This window comes from Sycon ciliatum, chromosome 3 (genome assembly GCF_964019385.1).
Source record: "Sycon ciliatum chromosome 3, ocSycCili1.1, whole genome shotgun sequence".
Taxonomy (NCBI): Eukaryota; Metazoa; Porifera; class Calcarea; order Leucosolenida; family Sycettidae; genus Sycon; species Sycon ciliatum.
In genome coordinates, this window is record NC_088645.1 from 5,046,482 (window position 1) to 5,067,122 (window position 20,641).

General features: G+C 50.4%; 2 protein-coding genes across 2 annotated transcripts; both read right to left on the reverse strand.

The window, feature by feature from the left end:
• Nucleotides 1–1,903: 1,903 nt before the first annotated feature.
• On the reverse strand, nucleotides 1,904–4,702 carry LOC135812401 (uncharacterized). The gene has a single exon (XM_065325774.1). It carries the CDS (start codon nucleotides 4,700–4,702, stop codon nucleotides 1,904–1,906), a length of 2,799 nt encoding a protein of 932 aa, XP_065181846.1.
• Nucleotides 4,703–4,706: 4 nt separating this feature from the next.
• LOC135812402 (uncharacterized) lies at nucleotides 4,707–8,318 on the reverse strand. Its single transcript, XM_065325775.1, has one exon. It carries the CDS (start codon nucleotides 8,316–8,318, stop codon nucleotides 4,707–4,709), a length of 3,612 nt encoding a protein of 1,203 aa, XP_065181847.1.
• Between the last annotated feature and the right edge of the window lie 12,323 nt (nucleotides 8,319–20,641).

Consider the following 20,641-nt stretch of genomic DNA (forward strand, 5'->3'; position numbering starts at 1 on the left):
ACTCCACACCCGTATCCAACGATGCGATGAGCCATAGCTTGGCGTTGCCGCTCAGGAAGCCCGCTGCGTAATCCACCATCACCGACGAGTCGGTGATTCCCAGTGACCGAATCGCCAGCTCAATGGAGAAAGCCCACTCCTTGAACTGCGAGGGCTTGCCATCGAAGATCGGCGGCTCCTTAGCGTGCCGAGGCTTCCCGGACGAATAAGCGGGCGGCACAGGGAGCGGTTGTTGTCGGTTGCTCAGACGGGCGCTGACTTGGCGACTGGCTTCACGGACCTTGCTGGCCAACCTGAATAGCAACACAGAAAGAACAAGGATCGCCACGACAATGCCGAGCTCCAAGAACACCAAGTTAACCATCCTCCGCTACCAGTGTAACCGTTTGAAGGTATTCTTGGAAAAGACAATGCTTGCTCAAGGCAACACAACTGATATAGGGCACTTCGTGCCCTAAGGTGATAACGCGAGTGCTGACAGGATAGGGAAAGGTGCAAAATACAGAGCTAGAGGGCAGATAAGGTTAGCGCTAACAGGGAACTGTTACAGAGGCAGTGAGATGGTGATATGGTGAAACTGTGAGGCAGTGAGATGATGATATGGTGAAACAGCGAGGCAGTGAGATGGTGATATGGTGAAACAGCGAGGCAGTGAGATGGTGATATGGTGAAACAGCGAGGCAGTGAGATGGTGATATGGTGAAACAGCGAGGCAGTGAGATGGTGATATGGTGAAACAGCGAGGCAGTGAGATGATGATATGGTGAAACAGCGAGGCAGTGAGATGGTGATTTGGTGAAACAGCGAGGCAGTGAGATGGTGATATGGTGAAACAGCGAGGCAGTGAGATGGTGATATGGTGAAACAGCGAGGCAGTGAGATGGTGATATGGTGAAACAGCGAGGCAGTGAGATGGTGATATGGTGAAACAGCAAGGCAGTGAGATAGTGATATGGTGAAACAGCGAGGCAGTGATATGGTGATATGGTGAAACAGCGAGGCAGTGAGATGGTGATATGGTGAAGCAGCGAGGCGGTGAGATGGTGATATGATGAAACAGTGAGGCAGTGAGATGGTGATATGGTGAAACTGCGAGGCAGTGAGATGGTGATATGGTGAAACAGCGAGGCAGTGATATGGTGATATGGTGAAACAGCGAGGCAGTGAGATGGTGATATGGTGAAACAGCGAGGCGGTGAGATGGTGATATGATTGTCTCGACTGACGCACAACCAAAACGTCTCGAGAGAGTTTCACTTTACTAATCCCAACCAATCCAGTCACACAAGTAACTACAGTTAGTGATTCCAACTTACTTCTCAAATCCCTACCCTCATTCCCAAAGAGTTACTGGATACGAGCCAAGACAATGTACAACCTTTCTCTACCATCACAAAGGAATAATAACTGGCTGGCTACCAGAGCAGCGGAAGTCAAGCCGAGAATGTCGCGTGCACTACGGACTGCACGATGGAACATGTAAACCTAGGAACGGCTATTCATGCACCGACTAGAGTAGAGGCAAAGTGTACTAAATGGTGAAACACAATGTCAGTACGACAGTAGGGGACAAGAGTAACTAGAGTCAGCTATGCACGACTAGACCAGGCCGAGTCATGACAGCAGTCATTACACTACAAGTGGTACATCGGGATGCAGATCACGACACTCCGGCCAGCAAAATGTTACACTACTGGGTAAAGAGAAGAAAGGGTGATAACGAATAGAAAGCAATTTGGATCTAATGAACAAACACAGCGGGGTGGTTCTCACGAAAGGGCCTAGTGTAATGCGTGTTTTGAGCTAAGGCTGCTATGAAACTATCAGAGTTAACATGTGAGGCTAATGGAGTGCTCTCTCACTTAATAGGCAACTATACCGGGTACCTGTTGCCGAAATGGGTTCATGCGAGCCAAGATTCAATGTTCTTCGCGGCTCTTTCTGCTGCCTTTCTTCTTGGTCGCTGTACAAGTGGTCGATTTGGCGCGTTGCCCTTTCGCTGTTGTGGCTCTTCCGTCGCTGCATCGTTGGAGTCCTGGGGAGATGATGGCTCTTGGATTGCTGACACTTCCAGCGGATACAGATGAGACAGTGGACGTGAGACGATATTCCTCGACGGCAGGCGAACTTTAGCACTTCTGATGGCTTTGTCTGTTGTACTCTTCGGCAGGTCTTCAATCCTTGCAATTCTCCAGAAACCTCTCGGAGTTCCTTCCTGCTTCACGATGACGATGTCGCCGATTCGTGGAGTTAGGCTAGCAGACTGATGGCGTTGCAGTCGATGTAGTGGCGTTGATCTCTCTTGGAGCATCATGAGATATTCTTCCTTCCATTGTTTCCAGAAGTCTTCCAATCTCCGTGTATGATGACGCCATCGTCGCAATAGAATGTGCGAGGTGTCTTCGTTGTTGGTGGGATTATACTCCTCCTCTTGTTCATCCAGCGCTCCGAATGGTGCCATCAGGGACAGACCTGGGCTCAAGAAGTGTGCAGGTGTCAAGACAGACACATCCGGCGAGTCTTCGTCTGATGGTATTGCGGTCAGCGGTCTCGAGTTGGTTACAGCTTCAACCTCAGTTAATAAAGTCTGCAGTTCGTCACGGGTCAGTAGGCTACGACCGATGGCCTTCCGAAAGGACCGTTTAACTGTGCCGATCAGACGTTCATAGATGCCACCTTGCCAGGGGGCAAGCTCAGTAGTGAAGCGCCAGGTTATCCCTTGTGAGGATATGTAGCTGTGGAGATCGGGATCATTGATGACCGTGTGCCATAAATCTCGGAACACAGATGCGGCGAGTTTGAAATGCTTGGCATTGTCGGAGTATACCATGTGCGGCACACCTCGGCGAGACACAAATCTGCGAAAGCACATGACGAATTGCGATGTTGATATGTCTGAAACCAATTCCAAATGGATTGCTCGTACAGTGAAGCAAGTGAATATGCACACCCAGACCTTGTCAGTGCCTCCAGGTTGCTTGACTCGCAGCGGACCAAAGTAGTCCGTCCCAACATACTGGAAGGGGTTGGACCTTGAAACTCGCTCCTTTGGAAGCGACGGCATCGGCGGCAGGCGGAATGATTGGCCCTCATGGCGACGACACGTGGTACACTGGCGAAGAATCCTTTGCACCGCTGCCTTTCCCTTTGGAAGCCAGTAGCTGCGTCGTATCAGGGTGAGCGTGTGTGCCGGTCCAGCGTGGAGAGCTTGTCGATGCATCTCCTCGACAACAGCTGTAGTGAACCAGTGGTTCCGTGGCAGTAGCGCGGGAGGTGTGGAATCCGTAGCCTCATATGCCTTGCCAAGTCTTCCGTGGCACCGGAGCACACCATACTGATCTGCGTGGATGCCGAGTTGCGTCACTATGCTGCTATTCTTCGACTCCATGTCTGGGAAGCTTTGCTGCTGGATATGCCTCACCCAAAGGCAGTTAGATAGGCGAATGGAGGGCGTTTCAGACAGGACTGTTGCGAGGAGTGGGTGCTTTGTCCTCAGCTTCTGTTGGCTGTCACTGGAGAGTCGCTGCCAGATCTTCTTTCGTAGAAAGACCAGACAATTGGCGGTGATTCGCAATAGAGTTGACAGCTGTCGGTGTCCCGGCTCAATCCCAGCTAGACCAGTCGATTGTACGACAGGTGTGTCTTCCGTGTTGGCGACAAGTGATGCTTCGAAGACAGCCTTGGGTCCCCTGCACTCGGCCATCACATTCTTGAAATCTTCTGGAGTGATGGGAGGTCGCTGCCAGGTGGGCCAGTTGTCCTCGGCTTGTCGCAGCCAGTGAGGTCCGTGCCACCAGATGTCACTGAGGTCAGGCACAGTGGCGCCTCTCGTTGCTAGATCTGCAGGGTTGTCTTCGCTGCGAACATACCGGAATGACAGATCTTCTACTTGCTGGACTTCTTTGACACGGTTACGGACGAACACACTCATGTCTTTGTGCGTAACAAGCCAGCGGAGAACGCACTGTGAGTCGCACCACAGGAAGCTCTTCGTGATGTCGATGCCGAGCTCTTTGCGCACAAATAGCAGAGCTCTGGTTGCAATGACTACGCCCATGAGCTCTAGGCGGGGTATGGTGAGCTCCCTTTTTGCTGGCGCCAATCGCATCTTGCAGAAGAGCAGTGTCGATGTCGCATCAGGTCCGTTGGCTTCACGGAGGTAGACACACGCTGCATAGGAGTCCTTTGATGCGTCACAGAAGACATGAAGTTGTCGATCGGTGACTGACTTCAGAGTGGAGGTTCGGCGTTGGATACGGATGTCTGCGACCGGCTCAAGTATACCCTCTATGGACTGCCATTGCTCGAGTCGTTCTGTGGGTAGAGCGTCGTCCCAAGATAGGTCGTCCCTCCAAAGCGTTCTCAAAAACACTTTGGCATGGAAGGTGACTGGGTTGAAGAGTCCGAGTGGATCATAAATGCGTGCTACGTTGTGCAAAACACGCCGTTTGGATGCTATGCTGTCGACGTCAGGCGACTCGGAGCTCACACCTGGAATGTGGAATGTGTCGGCGACGGTATCCCACTGCAGGCCGAGAACTTTCTGGCTCGTGTTCGTCGCCGTCACACTCGGGTCAAACACAGAGGAGGTAGCAGGGTCATTGGATGACCACTCACGTACATTCATGGACGCGGAGTTGAACACCTGCCGAGTCTCGCGGTACTTGACCTCGGCTTCCTCTGCAGTACCAGCCGTCAGCATGATGTTATCCACGTAGATGAAATCGGGTGACGTCACGGTCTGTCTCTTGAATCCTTACTTGCAGGAATGCCTTCTCAATATCTGAGATTAGCACGATCGGGGCCAGGCGAAATCGTAGCAGAATGCCGCAGAGGCTAGGCAGGAGGGACGGCCCTTGATTCAGGCAGTCATTCAGGCTCGGTGCTGTCTTATTGATCTTCGCACTGGCGTCATAGACCACTCGGAGTTTGGTGGTAGCCTTCGAAGGAGACAACACTGGATGGTGCGGCAGATGGTGCGAGCGTTGACCGCACTTGGTTTTCTCTGTGACTCGCTCGATAATGCCAAGCCGTTCCTGCTGCAGCAGCACGTCGTTGTACCTGGTCAGCAGGTCTCGATCTGCTGCAAGCCGTTTCCCCAGTGACTTCATCCTTCCGTAGGCTAGGTCCTTGTTGTGTGGAAGCTGCATGTCGGGCTTCCATGAAAACTGGACTGTGTAGCGGCCGTCGGCAAACGTGACGGTCTCCTCGAACTGTCGAACTGTGTCGTCATCTGTTGGGAGACTTGCTGGGTCCTCCACACCGATCCTTTCTAGCGACCAAAACTCCGTCAAGTTTGGTTCGACTTCAGCAAGCAGAGCAGAGTCGGCGGTTGCCATGTAGTCATATAGCGGACGCTGTAGACCGGTGCTTGCCTGTGTCATGACAAGAAGCGTTGAGCTGTTGCTGTCATCCGACTTGGACGAACACTGTCCTGTGACGATGTGACCCAAGAGCGTATCCATCACGTACAAACCTGACGGTAGACGCTGCGGTGATCCTTGCACAAGATTTCCGTAATGATCAGAACCAATGAGAATGTCAATGGCCCTTGTCTCGGCTGTTGATGGTATGGTGTCTGCCATTTGAATGGATGGTTCGCCTGCCAGGAACTCCGCATCTTCAGATGGAAGAGGGTAGCGTCGGATAGGTCGTGTAATGGTGTCGAGTACATTCGCTTTGATGGGGTACCTCTGTCCGTCGGACAGTGAGATGGACGTCTGAACGACCGATGTAACAACACTGCGTGGGTGTGTCACTCCAAAGGTGATGAGGGTCAATGACTCTTGTCTCTCCGGCTGCAGCTGAAGCTGCTTGCTGAGCTGGGTACTCATGTACGTGCGATTGCTGCCGGTGTCCAGTAACGCATGCGCGGTGATAAAGCTACCATCGGCAGCTTGAATCTGCACTTGTGCTGTCTGGAGGAATACTGCACCAGTCTTGTCACTGGGACCCTCTGACACGAGACTGGCGGAGCACGTATTTGCAAGTTCCTCATCATTACCCTGTGTGGAGACGGCCCTGGCAGGTTGTGAGCCATTTGGTTGTGGCCTTGAGCTGCCTTTGGAGGGCTCACGTCTCTCATGGGCTGGGCAAATAGCTCGGTTGTGGCCGGTCTTGCTGCAGTGAAAACACGCCTTGGTTTTCTCTGGGCACTGGGACGCCATATGGCTCCGTCGCAGACAAATGAAGCAACGACCTTGTTCTCGGAGCTTCTGTTGTCTTGTCCGAGTCAGCTTGTAGGTGACGCACTGGTCGTTGAAGTGAGTCCCCTTGCAGAAGACACATAGACGTGGAGGCGCACTATGCGTTGACTGAGATGAAAGAGCGTGTCCAGTTCCTTGCATGGTCATTGGTGAGCCGTGCTGTGTCTGTGTGGCCGGTGTCCTTGAAGACTGAGAGGCAGAAGTCTCGGAACCTTCCCGCAAATTCCGGTGGATTTCGGCATACCGCTGAAGGGCGGATCGCAGGGTGGCGACCGTCCACGACTGATGGCTCGATGTTCGCCATTCCTCTAGCTTGGTGAGTACTTCCGTAGGGAACTTGGACAAAATGTGCTGCACCAATAGTGGCTGCTGTTCAACGCTAATGCCCATGGCAGACAGCTGTCGTAGTATCCGTTCGATGTTGTCAATGGTGTTCCGGATATCACGGTGTTTGGACGATGTGCTTTGCAATCGCTGCACCTTGGTATACAGGGCAGCAACAATATCATCTGTCCGTCCGTATCGTTCTTTCAGTAGCTGTACGGCCGTGGCATAGTTGTTGTTGGTGATAGCCAGACCAGCGAGCGTGTGGGCAGCTCGGCCAGTGAGGGCACTCTTCAAGTAGCTCAGCTTAACGACATCGGACATTGGCTGTTTGTCCACGGCAGTTTCAAACAGGTCCCAAAAATCGGGCCTGTTGGTGACCTGCCCGTCGAAGCTCGGTATTTCCATCGGTTTTAGCTTGAACACAACGGAGCTTGGGCCGGCTGCAGCGGATGTGCTGGTGTGTTGTGGCGTTTGGTTTTGGCTCAAAGCCTGGGCGACATTCATAACTGCGCCCTGAAGAGCTTGCTCCAGTGGGGCAATAGCATCGCGTGGCCAGGTTGTGGCTGGTGGAGGGGCTGTCCTGGCGGGGACAGAATGGTCTGGTGGATAGAATGTTTCTGCATCTGGTTGATGCTGTTGTACTGCTTGTCTGTCCTGGGTCTCCTGCTGGAGGTAATGCTCATAGTCATAGGCCCTGTCCTCCTCACCACTGCCATAGGTGGGACTTGGGCTGGGCACCGCATGCACTGCTGGAGTGGCAGCAGTTCTACCAGTGCCAGGGCCAATGGCATGCCTGACACGTGGTTTGGGGACTGGTGGCACTGGTGATCTTGGTTGGCTTCTGACACTGACTGCTGCGCTGGTTTCCTGTGCATTTGCTGCGCTGGCAGGAGACTCAGTTGCATCTACTACATGTACAATGTCATGAAGCACTGCACTTTGTGCGTGTGACTGTTCAGCCGACTCACATTGGGACTGTCGCGGTGGCTCAACAGTGTCACAAGCACTTGAAGTAGCAGTGTCGATATCCGTGTCGGCACTCTTCTCACTCCACGCATGTAGTGTTGGCGACGCATGACATGTTGGTTTTGGTCCGCTGCGAGGGCTAGACATGGCCGCATCAAGAACATCTAGCGCGCGTGGCCCATGCTCTTCTAGTAATCGGAGTCGGGTGCGGCGTTCGTCTTCAGCTTCATACTGAGTGCGAGAATGGTGGTCGCATTGTTGTAAACATTGTGCGAGCCTCAACAAACACACGCATTCAAGTTCGAAATTATTCTCCCACGCGTCTTGTTCATCTAATTTCTTATCCTCGTTTGCGTCTTCTAAGCTCCGTCTAATATTGTCTTGGATACCCTCGATGTTTGACTTCAAACCGGACGCCTCATCGTAAAGGGAACGTGCGGCAGAAACATCTAGGCGGCCAAGAGCGTCTGCACTGAAACAATCAGTTCCTAGCAGGTCTAGGTGAATTTTTATCTTTTGCCTCACCCTCGTCAGTCGACGCTTCATGTTGGACCTCGATTGGATCATCTGCTTGTATTCGGGGGTGGACGAGACTAGCAACCGCTCCGAATCTCCTGCACCAGCGTCCGTGCCATCGGTCTGGTCCTTGCTGGCGTCCTCATTACCGGCCTCATGGGACTCATCCGCTGTACCATCCACGGCTCGTGGATCTACGCTCGTTTGAGCGGCTTGGGTCACCGGTAATTCTGCAGCAGTTGCACCGGTTGACTCGACAGGATGTTCCTGTTCAGAGGTTGTTTGTTCGTTGGGTGACGACATCCTGGTCACAGCACCATGTCTCGACTGACGCACAACCAAAACGTCTCGAGAGAGTTTCACTTTACTAATCCCAACCAATCCAGTCACACAAGTAACTACAGTTAGTGATTCCAACTTACTTCTCAAATCCCTACCCTCATTCCCAAAGAGTTACTGGATACGAGCCAAGACAATGTACAACCTTTCTCTACCATCACAAAGGAATAATAACTGGCTGGCTACCAGAGCAGCGGAAGTCAAGCCGAGAATGTCGCGTGCACTACGGACTGCACGATGGAACATGTAAACCTAGGAACGGCTATTCATGCACCGACTAGAGTAGAGGCAAAGTGTACTAAATGGTGAAACACAATGTCAGTACGACAGTAGGGGACAAGAGTAACTAGAGTCAGCTATGCACGACTAGACCAGGCCGAGTCATGACAGCAGTCATTACACTACAAGTGGTACATCGGGATGCAGATCACGACAATGATGAAACAGTGGGGCAGTGAGATGGTGATATGGTGAAACAGCGAGGCAGTGAGATGGTGATATGGTGAAACAGTGACCCATTGAGATGGTGATATGGTGAAACAGCGAGGCAGTGAGATGGTGATATGGTGAAACAGTGACCCATTGAGATGGTGATATGGTGAAACAGCGAGGCAGTGAGATGGTGATATGGTGAAACAGTGACCCATTGAGATGGTGATATGGCGAAACAGCGAGGCAGTGAGATGGTGATATGGTGAAACAGCGAGGTAGTGAGATGGTGATATGGTGAAACAGCGAGGCAGTGAGATGGTGATATGGTGAAACAGCGAGGCAGTGCGATGATGATAATCAGCGAGGCGGTGAGATGGTGATATGGTGAAACAGCGAGGCAGTGTGGTGATGATATGGTGAAACAGCGAGGCAGTGAGATGGTGATATGGTGAAACAGCGAGGCAGTGAGGTGGTGATATGGTGAAACAGCGAGGCAGTGAGATGGTGATATGGTGAAACAGCGATCCCGTGAGGTGGTGATATGGTGAGACAGCGAGGCAGTGAGATGGTGATATGGTAAAACAGCGAGGCAGTGAGATGGTGATATGGTGAAACAGCGAGGCAGTGCGATGATGATATGGTGAAACAGCGAGGCGGTGAGATGGTGATATGGTGAAACAGCGAGGCAGTGAGATGGTGATATGGTGAAACAGCGAGGCAGTGAGATGGTGATATGGTGAAACAGCGAGGCGGTGAGGTGGTGATATGGTGAAACAGCGAGGCAGTGAGATGGTGATATGGTGAAAAAGCGAGGCAGTGCGATGGTGATATGGTGAAGCAGTGACATAGCGAGGTGGTGTATTCAAACAAACGAGTTGAGGCTTCCTGTATCAACTTCATACCGACTTTTGCGGTAGTTTTCATTCCCAATTTTCTAACATGAATTGCAAATCTGCAAGAAAACACCACTCTTTGTGCTAACTACACTGTGTTTGGGTGAATACACCTGTCATCAGTTGAGTTCCAGGATCACTGACACTGTACACATGATGTAGTGCTCTTTGAGACTTAACACTACTAGGGTCTAGGCGTAGACACTAAAATGTAATAACACACAGTGACAGGTCTCAGTGTCACTTCATTTCTACTCTCACAATCACCTACTGAGTATTGTGAGCACCAGACAGCAGCGTTAGTCAGTATCGCTCCCTGGCGACAGACTTGTCACTTGACTGACTAGGACTAAATCTGTTGTACACAAGATCTCTATCTATCTGTCTCAAATCTCTCTCTCTCACTCTCTCTCTCCTCCTTCACCCTCTCTTCTCCCTCTCTCTCGTTCTCCCTCTCTCTCGTTCTCCCTCTCTCTCGTTCTCCCTCTCTCTCTCTCGTTCTCCCTCTTTCACTCTCCCTTTCACTCTCTCGCGCGCGCGCACACACACACACACACACACACACACACACACACACACACACCTTGACCTTTTGACGCCCATCGTCGGAGGCGATGAAAGCAATACTACGGCAGAAGCCATACCAACTTGTGCTGGGATTGCACCATTCAACAGCTTGCAAGGCTGAAGAATTGACCGTCACTATTCAGCCTGGTCTATACCATACAGCTATTTGAAGTGACTTTTTCTGGTCAGTGAATCCCTATTTTTGGTCTTTTCATTTTTTTCCCCCACACACATCACACCACATACTCTGGCATGCACTGGCTGTTGGTAACCACCCAGGAGAATGAAAGAAAAGTCAGGAAGAGTATGAGAAAGAGAAGAAAGATGTGTGTGACCATAATGGTCGGGAATCGAACCCGCAACCTATCGATTCGAAATCGCTGCACATACCACTGCACCATATGGGACACGTGCACGCGCACACACACACATACACACACACAACCACACACACACACACTCACTCACACACACACACGCGCGCACGCGCGTATACTAATTATTATGATGCACACAAACATGGAGTCAAGGCGAAGTGGTTACTACGATTGGAATTGATCAAGCAATGGCCAGGCCAGTTCAGGATGATAAGCAACATGACTCTCATATTCCATTTTATGTTCCACTACGCTCTATGTGACATTATAGTTACCGTTGCCAGCTGCAAAGACACGACAACACGTGAGCACTGGCTATCCAATATAGAGTTCTGTAACAGAAATCTGAATTGGACTCTCAGGTACGAGAAAGCACACACACACACACACACACACACACACACACACACACACACCACACACACACACACACACCTGTCCTGTACCGTAGAGCCACTGCCACAGGGGTTGTTGTAAACCACCAGTTCTCAATTGGGAAAGGCCTTCGCGCTTATGGCATTGTATTCGTCGCAATGTTGTCTTTCGACTCCGCCGTACCGCTGATGTTGCTGCATGGCATACGCTATTTGCGCTGTGTGTGTTTTGCTGTATACGCTGTTATGTCCAGTTTTATATGCGTATGTTTTTGCATGTACGCTGTTTTTGCATGCTATAAATAGCTGGTGTTATTAGTGTTCATTGTTAATTATCAGATGAAGTGAAATATACTGTGTAAAGGAAAAGAGTTGTCCTCGTGCCGTGTGGTCGTACGATCCTGACAATTTAGAGAATCTTAGAGGGTTCATAACATTTGGCGACCACGCCAGGATAGGAGCGAGCATGGCAGAGGAACTATGGAACAATTTGGAAGCCAGCTTTATCGACAATGGAGAGCGGTTAGGATTAGAAGGCGAGTTGTTGAAGGTACATGTGGAGCAGAGGCTCCAAAAGTACGCGGAGCGTGAGGAGCGCAGTGCCAGACGGCGAGAGGAGGCGCTCCGCACCGAGTTTGGCAAAACACTAAAGGAGATTAACGAGCGCATCGCCAATGCGCAGGAGGGTGAGGGTAAAGCCACGATGGGAGGTACAGAGGAATCTCCCAGTCACAGCGGTGGGCGTCAACCGGTGATGAAAATCCCCTCATATGATGGAACGCAGCCATTGGAGCGTTATCTTGACCTGTTTGAGGACATCTGTTCCAAGAACGAGTTCGAAGAAAGCGAATGGCTGCTGCGACTGCGCATTGCGCTAGCGGGTAGCAAAGCGGAGAGGATATGTATTGGATGCAATAATTACGAGGAAGCAAAACGAGAGTTGCTTGCCTCGCTCGGAAAGACTCCGGATAAAGCGTGGAAGACATTGCTGACAGGCAAGCAGCGGTCAGATGAGTCGTTTCATCAATACGTTGTCCGTGTTTGCCCAGAGGTAGACGTGTGGGCCACACTCGCTATGACAGAAGATGGTGAGGTTGACACCAAGTATAGCGCCGATATAGGAAAAATGTCCCCGGTGCTGCAAGCAATGGCAAAGCAGGTAATCTTGGAGCAATGCGGACCTGAGATGAAGACGTACCTGGTCGAACGGCAGTGCTGCGGGATGTCACTGCGCCAGGTACAGGAGCACGGCGCGTCTTACCAGGTCGCGCACGGACGACAGGGTGATACTGCCAGGAAGCCAGTAGAACGATCCGTGCCAAGGCCCACGGCGTCGGCACAGTGCATGGCGATATCGGTCGCAGATGCAGAGAAGCAGCTAAAGTCGCTGCCACAGGAAGGGAGAAAGGGTTTTCTGCAGCGAGAGAGACTCTGCTGGAACTGCCTTAAGTATGGCCATATGGCCAGAGAATGTCGGTCAGGCTCGAGATGCACGAAATGCCAGAGGAAACACCACCTGCTAATACATGATGTGTTGGATAGAGCAGGTTACAGCCGGGAGAAACCGACTGAGATAGGTACGGAGAAGAATGTTGGGTCGTGCTGTGTACACTCGCCAAGTGTGCGGCTGATGACCGGAGTGGCACGAGTTGAGGGAAGAACTCGAAACGCGAAGGTTCGCGTGTTCCTGGACTCGGGTGCTGAGGCGTCATTCGTGACTGCAGCGTTGGTGTCAGCAATCGATGCAGAACACGTTGGGGTTGAAAATGTAGAGGTGAAGCCGTTCGGCGCGGAACCAACACAACAGCGCATGGATAAGTACGCCATCACGATCCAGGGTAGCTCCGCTAGCATTCGGGTACGCGCGTTCGTGAAACCAACGCTTGAGCTGGACCTGAAGTGCGCAAGTCCGCAGACCATTGCGCAGTGGCACAGTTGGGGAGTAGAGCTGAGTGACAAGCCTCAACAAGGGACATCAGACGAAATACATATGCTGATTGGTGCAAACTATATCAACGCGGTACTGCACAGCAAGAAGGAAGTTAATGGTGAGACGGTGTGGAACACAGAGATAGGTAATGTATTATCTGGTCCAGCATCTGCACCAAGTCGTAACAGTCAGCCGGTGACCGTGTCATGTGTCACAGCCCACATCGACAAACTATGGCAGTTGGATGAACCTCCAGAACAACATCAGCACCTGCCATCTTTCCCGCTATGTCGCCAGGGCAGCGGGTACCAAGTGGGTCTCTTGTGGCGAAATGAGCGTCGCCCAACGGATAACTATGCTCAAGCTAGAGTCATCGCAACGCGGCTTCTTGAAAAGCTGAAGAGGAATGGGAAGCGTGCGCTCTATGATGATGTGCTGATCAGGGAGTACCGCGAGCTTGGAGCAATTGAGCTGGAGCCATGTGAGAGCGATGCCGGGTACTATGTACCGCATCATGGTGTATTCCGCGAGCACGCTGCAACCACGAAGTTAAGAGTGGTGTTCAATGCCTCGGCGACGGCGCCAGATGGCAAGTCGTTGAACGACATGGTTGACCCTGGACCGTCGCTATTGCCAAGTCTCGCAGGTATGCTATTACGGTTCCGTGAATATAAGAGCGCGCTGCAAGCGGACATCCGCAAGGCTTTCTTCATGGTCGCGGTTAATCCCGAAGACCGTCCGTACCTGCGTTTCTTGTGGCCCGGTCGAAGCGACAGCGATGAACTGTTAACCTGGAGGCTAACGAAACTGCCATTTGGCGTAAACTGCTCGCCATACATGCTTACTGCGGTGATTCAGCATCACTTGAAGGAGCTACGGGCGTTGTCTGCACCCAAAGAGCGAGATCGTATTGATCTCTTGCTCACGAGTTTCTACGTTGACGATTTGGTCTCTAGTGTCTCAAATGCCTCGGAAGCTAAGGAGATGCATGAGTTCAGCGTGCGTGTGCTTACGGATGCTGGCATGGAGTTACGCAAGTGGCGAGGCAACGAAATCCCGTGCGATCCAGAGGCCGGAGATAAAGTTCTCGGTCTGAAATGGAAAAGCAGTGATGACTTGCTCAGCATAGCAGCGCTAGGCGAGTCCGATAGGCCGTCTGTTTGGACCCGGCGATCCCTCCTCAAGTGTGTTGCGTCAGTGTTTGATCCGCTAGGTCTAGCAGCACCGGCAGTTGTGCCCGGAAAGATACTGCTACAGCAAGCCTGGAAAGTCGGAGGCGACTGGGATGATAAGTTGCCTGATGGCATCGCAGCCGCATGCGCGCAATGGTGGGGAGAGTTGGCCGAAGTGGTGAGCATTGACATACAACGTTGGATTTGCTGCAATCTTGACACGCCGATTGCGCTTCATGCCTTCGCCGATGCCAGTGAGAAAGCGTTTGGATGTTGTTTGTATGCAGTCGTCAATGGACAGTCGCACTTGGTATTTGCCAAGGCCAAAGTGGTACCCGTGTCTCCACCCACGTTAGCCCGCCTTGAGTTACAAGCAGTATGTCTAGCGGCTCGCTACGCTGAGTTTGTGGTGAAGGAGCTGCGTGTGACCGTCACGCAAGTCTATGGCTGGACTGACAGTCTCACTACCGTTCATTGGATCAGTAATCCATCGTACAAATGGAAAACATTTGTGGCTAACCGCGTCAGTCAAGTCCAAGAGATATCGAAAAAGGTTGGCATTGTGTGGAACCATTGCCCGGGCCTTCACAACCCAGCAGATTTACCGTCGCGTGGGAGTAGTGCACAGCAGATCCGTAGTCCGTTCTGGAGGGGCGGACCAACCTGGATCACGGAGCCCAATGACTGGCCCACCGCATCCTCAACCGCAGCTACAGATGAGTCCAGTGTAGAAGTACGAGTGTCAGCCACCACCTGTAGTCGAGAATCTGATAAGGAATGGTGGCTCCGATTCAGTAAATTGTCGAGGGCACAGGGCATGGTGACTCGGATGTTGCAGTGGAAGCACACTGAGCCTCGTGCTGAACTCTATTTTGCAGCAGACAACGTATTGTACCGCATCGTTCAAGCCGCATGTTTCGCTGAGGATCTTGAGCTGATCAAGCAAGGTCAACCAGTGAAGCCTGGGTCGAAGGTGTATCAGCTTGCACCGTTTCTGGATGAGCATGGAGTGCTCAGAGCCGGGGGACGACTTCAGCACAGCGAGTTGGCGTATGGAGCCAAGCACCCAGTCCTGTTAGGCAAACATCATCTGACCGAGTTGCTGTTGGAGAAAATGCATGTTGAAAGGATGCACCAAGGTGTAGAAGGAGTCTTGTCGTTCATCCGTCAGAAATTCTGGATTATCGGTGGTCGACGGGCGCTACGCAACATTACTCAGCGATGTGTTACATGCCGCCGCTACAAGGCTAAGGCTGCCTCAGAAGTCTGCCCGCCGCTGCCGGAAGACCGAGTTGTTCACGAGAGGCCGTTCGCAACTACCGGCATCGACTATGCTGGTCCGTTGTACGTGCGCCGTGGTGAGTCATCTCCGAAGGTATGGATAGCATTGTTTGTGTGTGCCACCACCAGAGCAGTTCACTTGGAGGTGGTCGATAGTTTAAGTACTGAGTCATTCTTGATAGCATTTCGGAAGTTTGTCGCAAGACGCAGTTTGCCGTCTCGGATCAGGTCTGACAACGCTACAACGTTCAAGGCGGCATCTGACAAACTGAGTGTGTCATGGATGTTCAATCCTCCAGCTGCACCATGGCATGGAGGCTTCTATGAGAGAATGGTTGGTACAGTGAAGAGTGCCTTGAAAAAGGTAATGGGAACAGCGTTTCTGAAGGTCCAGGAGCTTGAGACCCTCTTGTATGAGGTTGAAGCAGTGGTGAATAGTCGTCCGCTAACTTATGTGTCTGATAGCCTGGATGAGCCACCAGTAACCCCTGCAATGATGATGGGTCACATCTGGATGTCGTCAGAGAAGCCAGCAGGTACCCTGGACGCTGCGCAGATGTCATCGAGATTGCGTTACCTCAGTCGGACACTGGAGCATGTCAAGAATCGTTGGGAGGTGGAGTACCTAAGTCAGCTGAACAAACACCAACAGACCATGTCGCGCCCTTTAGCTGTGGGTGATGTTGTCTTTGTTCTCGATGATACCAAGCGCAAACAGTTCTGGCGTTTGGGACGGATCATCGGATCATTGACTTACGACTGCCATGCAGAGCACACGAGAAGTCCATTTAACCTTCTACTCGGCAACCCTGCAAGAAAGCATCACTCCTTGCTCAACACACAGTGTTTCGGGGAATGCACTCCTCATCAGTTGAGTTTGAGTAGGCTGAGGAAGATCGTGCCTGAAGAGAACCACTTATATAATGCTCTCCAGGCACAAACATCACCAGAGATACAAACTTACAGAGACGCTCCGTTTCCAGGACGACAAACACCAGAACACCGGAGTGAGAATTCAAGTCGGCAGGAAAAGCGCGAGCTCCCACATTAGGGAGAAACATATAATTCCAATGGCATATTCTGCACAAGGAATATGAAAAGTTACCCAGACACCCAGAGCAGGATTAGCCTTTACCAAGGAGTTTGATTATCTCCCCCCCCCCCCCCCATCCCCAGCCGTAGACAACCTAGTCGGCTTAAAACTATCCACTCGTTAGTTTTCACATAGTTTGTTTGCAAGCGGCTAAAAACCAATGAATTCTAATTACATCACACTGTTCAATGAGTGCAAGGACTGCCAAACTCTAACCTGGGATGAGACATACATGTATGACTACGGTATGAATACGTTTTCTAAAGCAACTCTGAATTTCAATTGTGTCAATACTTCTTTTTTTCTCAAAGCTTTTTTAAAATAGAACACAGAGGCAAGTAATTATTTGATTCTGATGGCAGTGTTTGGGCAACTTGTTCTCTTCACCGTCTGTGTAAATAATTTATTTAGGATGATCATGAGGACTAGGAGTAGTTGTTGTTGTTTGTTCTTTCAACCAGCATATTCCCAGACATGTAGTCATGTATGTGATCTAGTCCAGGATTACAGCTAGTCACACATGCTCAAGTGAAAAATTCAAAGAAGATAACCTAATGTTAAATATTCAGAAAACACAATATATTACAGTAACTAAAGCCGACTCCTTTTGGCGATCTGTCAAGCTGCTTGGCTCTTTGTTGGGGTCCGCAGAGGATATTCAGACAAGAATAGGTGCTGCGAATAAAGCGTTCGGCTCCATTTCGTGGAAGCGTCATAAACTGAGCTCCAGACTTTGTATGTTCTCTGCCCTCAATTTGCCTATCCTGTTGTATAACTGCGGACTGTGGGCCCTGACACAGCAACTCAGTAATCGGCTGGACGCATGGCACCGCAGAAAATTGCGGTACCTGCTTGGTGTGGTGTACCCTCACCACATGTCGAATGCCAAGGTGTACGCCTCAACGCGACAAGGCCCAGTCAGCACCACCTGTCGCAGACGTCGGCTGCTCTGGCTGGGCCATGTTGTTCGCGAAGGACGTAACTCAGCGTCCTACCAAGCACTGGAGATGGCAATTAATACCCGGGACATCAAGCGCCCACGTGGCCGACCCCATCTCAGATGGATTGACAATATTAAAAGTGATCTAAAGCACGCCAATATTGATATTTCTGACTGTTTTGAACTGGCTCTAGACAAGAAAGAATGGCTGATGCATGTGGAAAATGTGCTGCGCTTGCGTAGTTGTTCTTACTGCGATACGTTCTAACAATAATGAGATGCCTTTTGTCGGCTCTTCTGCCTGGATTTCGTTGACAGATGCGTTAAGCCCATGGATCCTTCCATGAGTGACATGCGAACTGTAACTATTATTATTATACACATGCTTTACGTCCTGTTCTTCTAACGCACCACACAACACAATCACGTGATGGCGCTTTGTCAGCTTGCACGACTGACAATCATACATGTATATGGACTGAGTGCGTGAAAACACTTTGACGTCATGTTTCCATGGTTATGGGTATCAGGTGAAGGGACTGTACATTGTATACTATCCTTGCTATAGACTAGTACTAGTACCTCTGCTCAGCGGCCTCTGCCTGGGCACTTACACGTCACGTGACTGTAGGAGCACAGCATGACTACATGATTGTTGTCTACGCATTTCCCAAATCTGCGCAATTCTGTCGCCTAATCGGCTTTTTGAACGGCTAAGAAAATGTCCAAATTCGGCCATATTATGAGCCCCAAAGTCAGAATTCGGCTCAAAGCAGTAGTTGAAGTCACCTCTCGCAGTGTGAATGTAAATGTACGTTTACACGCACTCTCTACAGGCTCTAGAACATACATTTTCGGCGAATTCAGGGCGAAATTGGTAAATTCGGTGCAATTGTCGGCGATTTATTGACAGCCATTGATTTCGGCGTCTTTTCCTGCTGACTGTTTTCGGAAATGCCCTAAAGTCGCTGTCACCTTTAGCAGATATTCATCATAATGCCTACAGAAATTGTATTTGCATGCTGTTTAGGTCCTAACCTGGTACCCTATGTTTCTCAATCATGGTCTTAGACCATCCCACTATGCCTGCCTGAGGGTACCAGGTTCAAGTCCTGCTTGGAAGCGGAAGGATTTTTTCCAGCCGTGCTGCGACCCACAGTTAATTGGGAACTCGTGGCCTGGCACGAGGGAAACATGGATGCAGTGAATGGGATTTCGGTCTTTGACCACTTGGTGGTGGGTCTGATCTACTCACCTCCCACCGCTTAGGAGCTGCATCTGCGCCTTGATCCAAGAGGGTGGTGGCGTTCCTGCGGATGCGGGAAACTGGGCCTTTGGCCGAGTCTCACGCGAACCGTGATTTTTTTTAGACCCTAAAACATGGATTCTCGGCGAATCCAGTGCGGAAAAGCTGCAAAAAGATCGGTGTTTACTTCAAACGTATACAAAAGAGAAAGACCATGGAACTACAAGTTACGCTATACTGTCCACTACCTAGGCATGGGCGGGTAATGCTAGTTATTTGCTGCGATAATGCTAAAGGCGCGCGAGTGTATGTGTGTGTGTGTGTGTGTATGTGTGTGTGTGTGTGTGTGTCACGGTTCGTGTGTGTGTGTGTGTGCGTGTGTGTGACGAAAGTGCTCCGTGAATAGGGTCCAGCGGATAATGCCGCCATTATATTCGGCATTATACAACTATCCGAGCACCAGAGCATTAGAAAGGAACAAAACGAGCATTATGTGAGGGTTGAGCGGCATAACGAGTTTCATAGTGGATAATATCGGGAAATCCCAGGTTTTTGGCAACAATCGGCTACAATCATGATCATGAGATGTTGTCTGATGATTGGTTTTTGCCATAAAACTCTGGGTGACAACGAAACAGCCCTACTGTACTCCTTTTGTGTACCTCTTGCTAGGGTCCAGCTGATTCTGCCGGCAGAAAAATTGGCAGAATTCGGTACTTTTTCTGGTAAGTTTCATACATGTTTGGTATGTGAATAAAGAAATGGAGCAGAATTCGAGGAATTGCCCGCCATAAGGTTTGTATGGTTCTGCAAATTTTACTGCTTTTCGAGCAGAATCTGCCACTTTTTCGAGCAGAATCCGCCGGTCCCTTCCTCTTGCGTACTACGCTCCGCCCATTCCGGGCATCCGAGCACTATGCATTGTACCGGCGCATGACGTTGTGATTGTGTACACACGTAACACCTTTAGCACTACGCTACATAACTATTGCTACATAAAAAAACTTATGATTGTAGCGATGTGGTCAGGTAAATGTATACAAGCCATTTGTGAAGCATGCCCAACCGAGGCCGAGGCAGTTCAAGTGACACAAATCCGGAGAAATTATTTACGAGGTTTCTTTTACTTTTAGAATAATGGAGAGCTATGGAGGAGACATACGCGAAGTGAATATCAAACAGACGAAGAAGAGTTTTCTAGTTGTGCCAGAGGCTCTGGCGATAGCATCTCTAGCGATACTGAAGTAAACACTGATGCATTGCTAAATTTGGACCAGGATGAAGGAGTGGCTATAAACAGAAAGAGCTCGTTTCAAATGAACTGCCTTTGTCGAGTCCAGATCAGGAGGCTCGAAAAGAACTAGAATTTCTCATGGACTCTGACAGTACCAAGTCAATAGCTCAGCAGCGCCTGTCTTACTTTCCTGATGAAGCACGTACAGTTAGTTGTGGACGTGTCGTGAGAGATAAGGTGGCAACTTCAGATGCAGGTCGACGATATGCATAATTTCCTGGAAGTTTGACAATGTGCAGACTTTCTTCCATTATTGTCCCAAACCAAGAGCATTATATCCCTTGCTGAAGCATTATAATCAGCATTAAAAGGCAGTTTTTGGAGCATTATGGTTAGCATTATACGAACATTTTCGGAGCATTATCCGCTGGACCCTATCCGTGAACAGTTGTCATTGACATTGTGTTACTGTATTTGTCACACAGAACAACAAGGTGCAAGGCTGGTGTTAGGTATATGCGGATAATGCCGGCAGAAAAATTGGCAGAATTCGGTACTTTTTCTGGTAAGTTTCATGCATGTTTGGTATGTGGATAAAGAAATGGAGCAGAATTCGAAGAATTGCCCGCCATAAGGTTTGTATGGTTCTGCCAATTTCACTGCTTTTCGAGCAGAATCTGCCACCTTTTCAAGCATTATCCGCACACCCCTAGCTGGTGTACAGGTATGTGTACATTGAAGAACATTG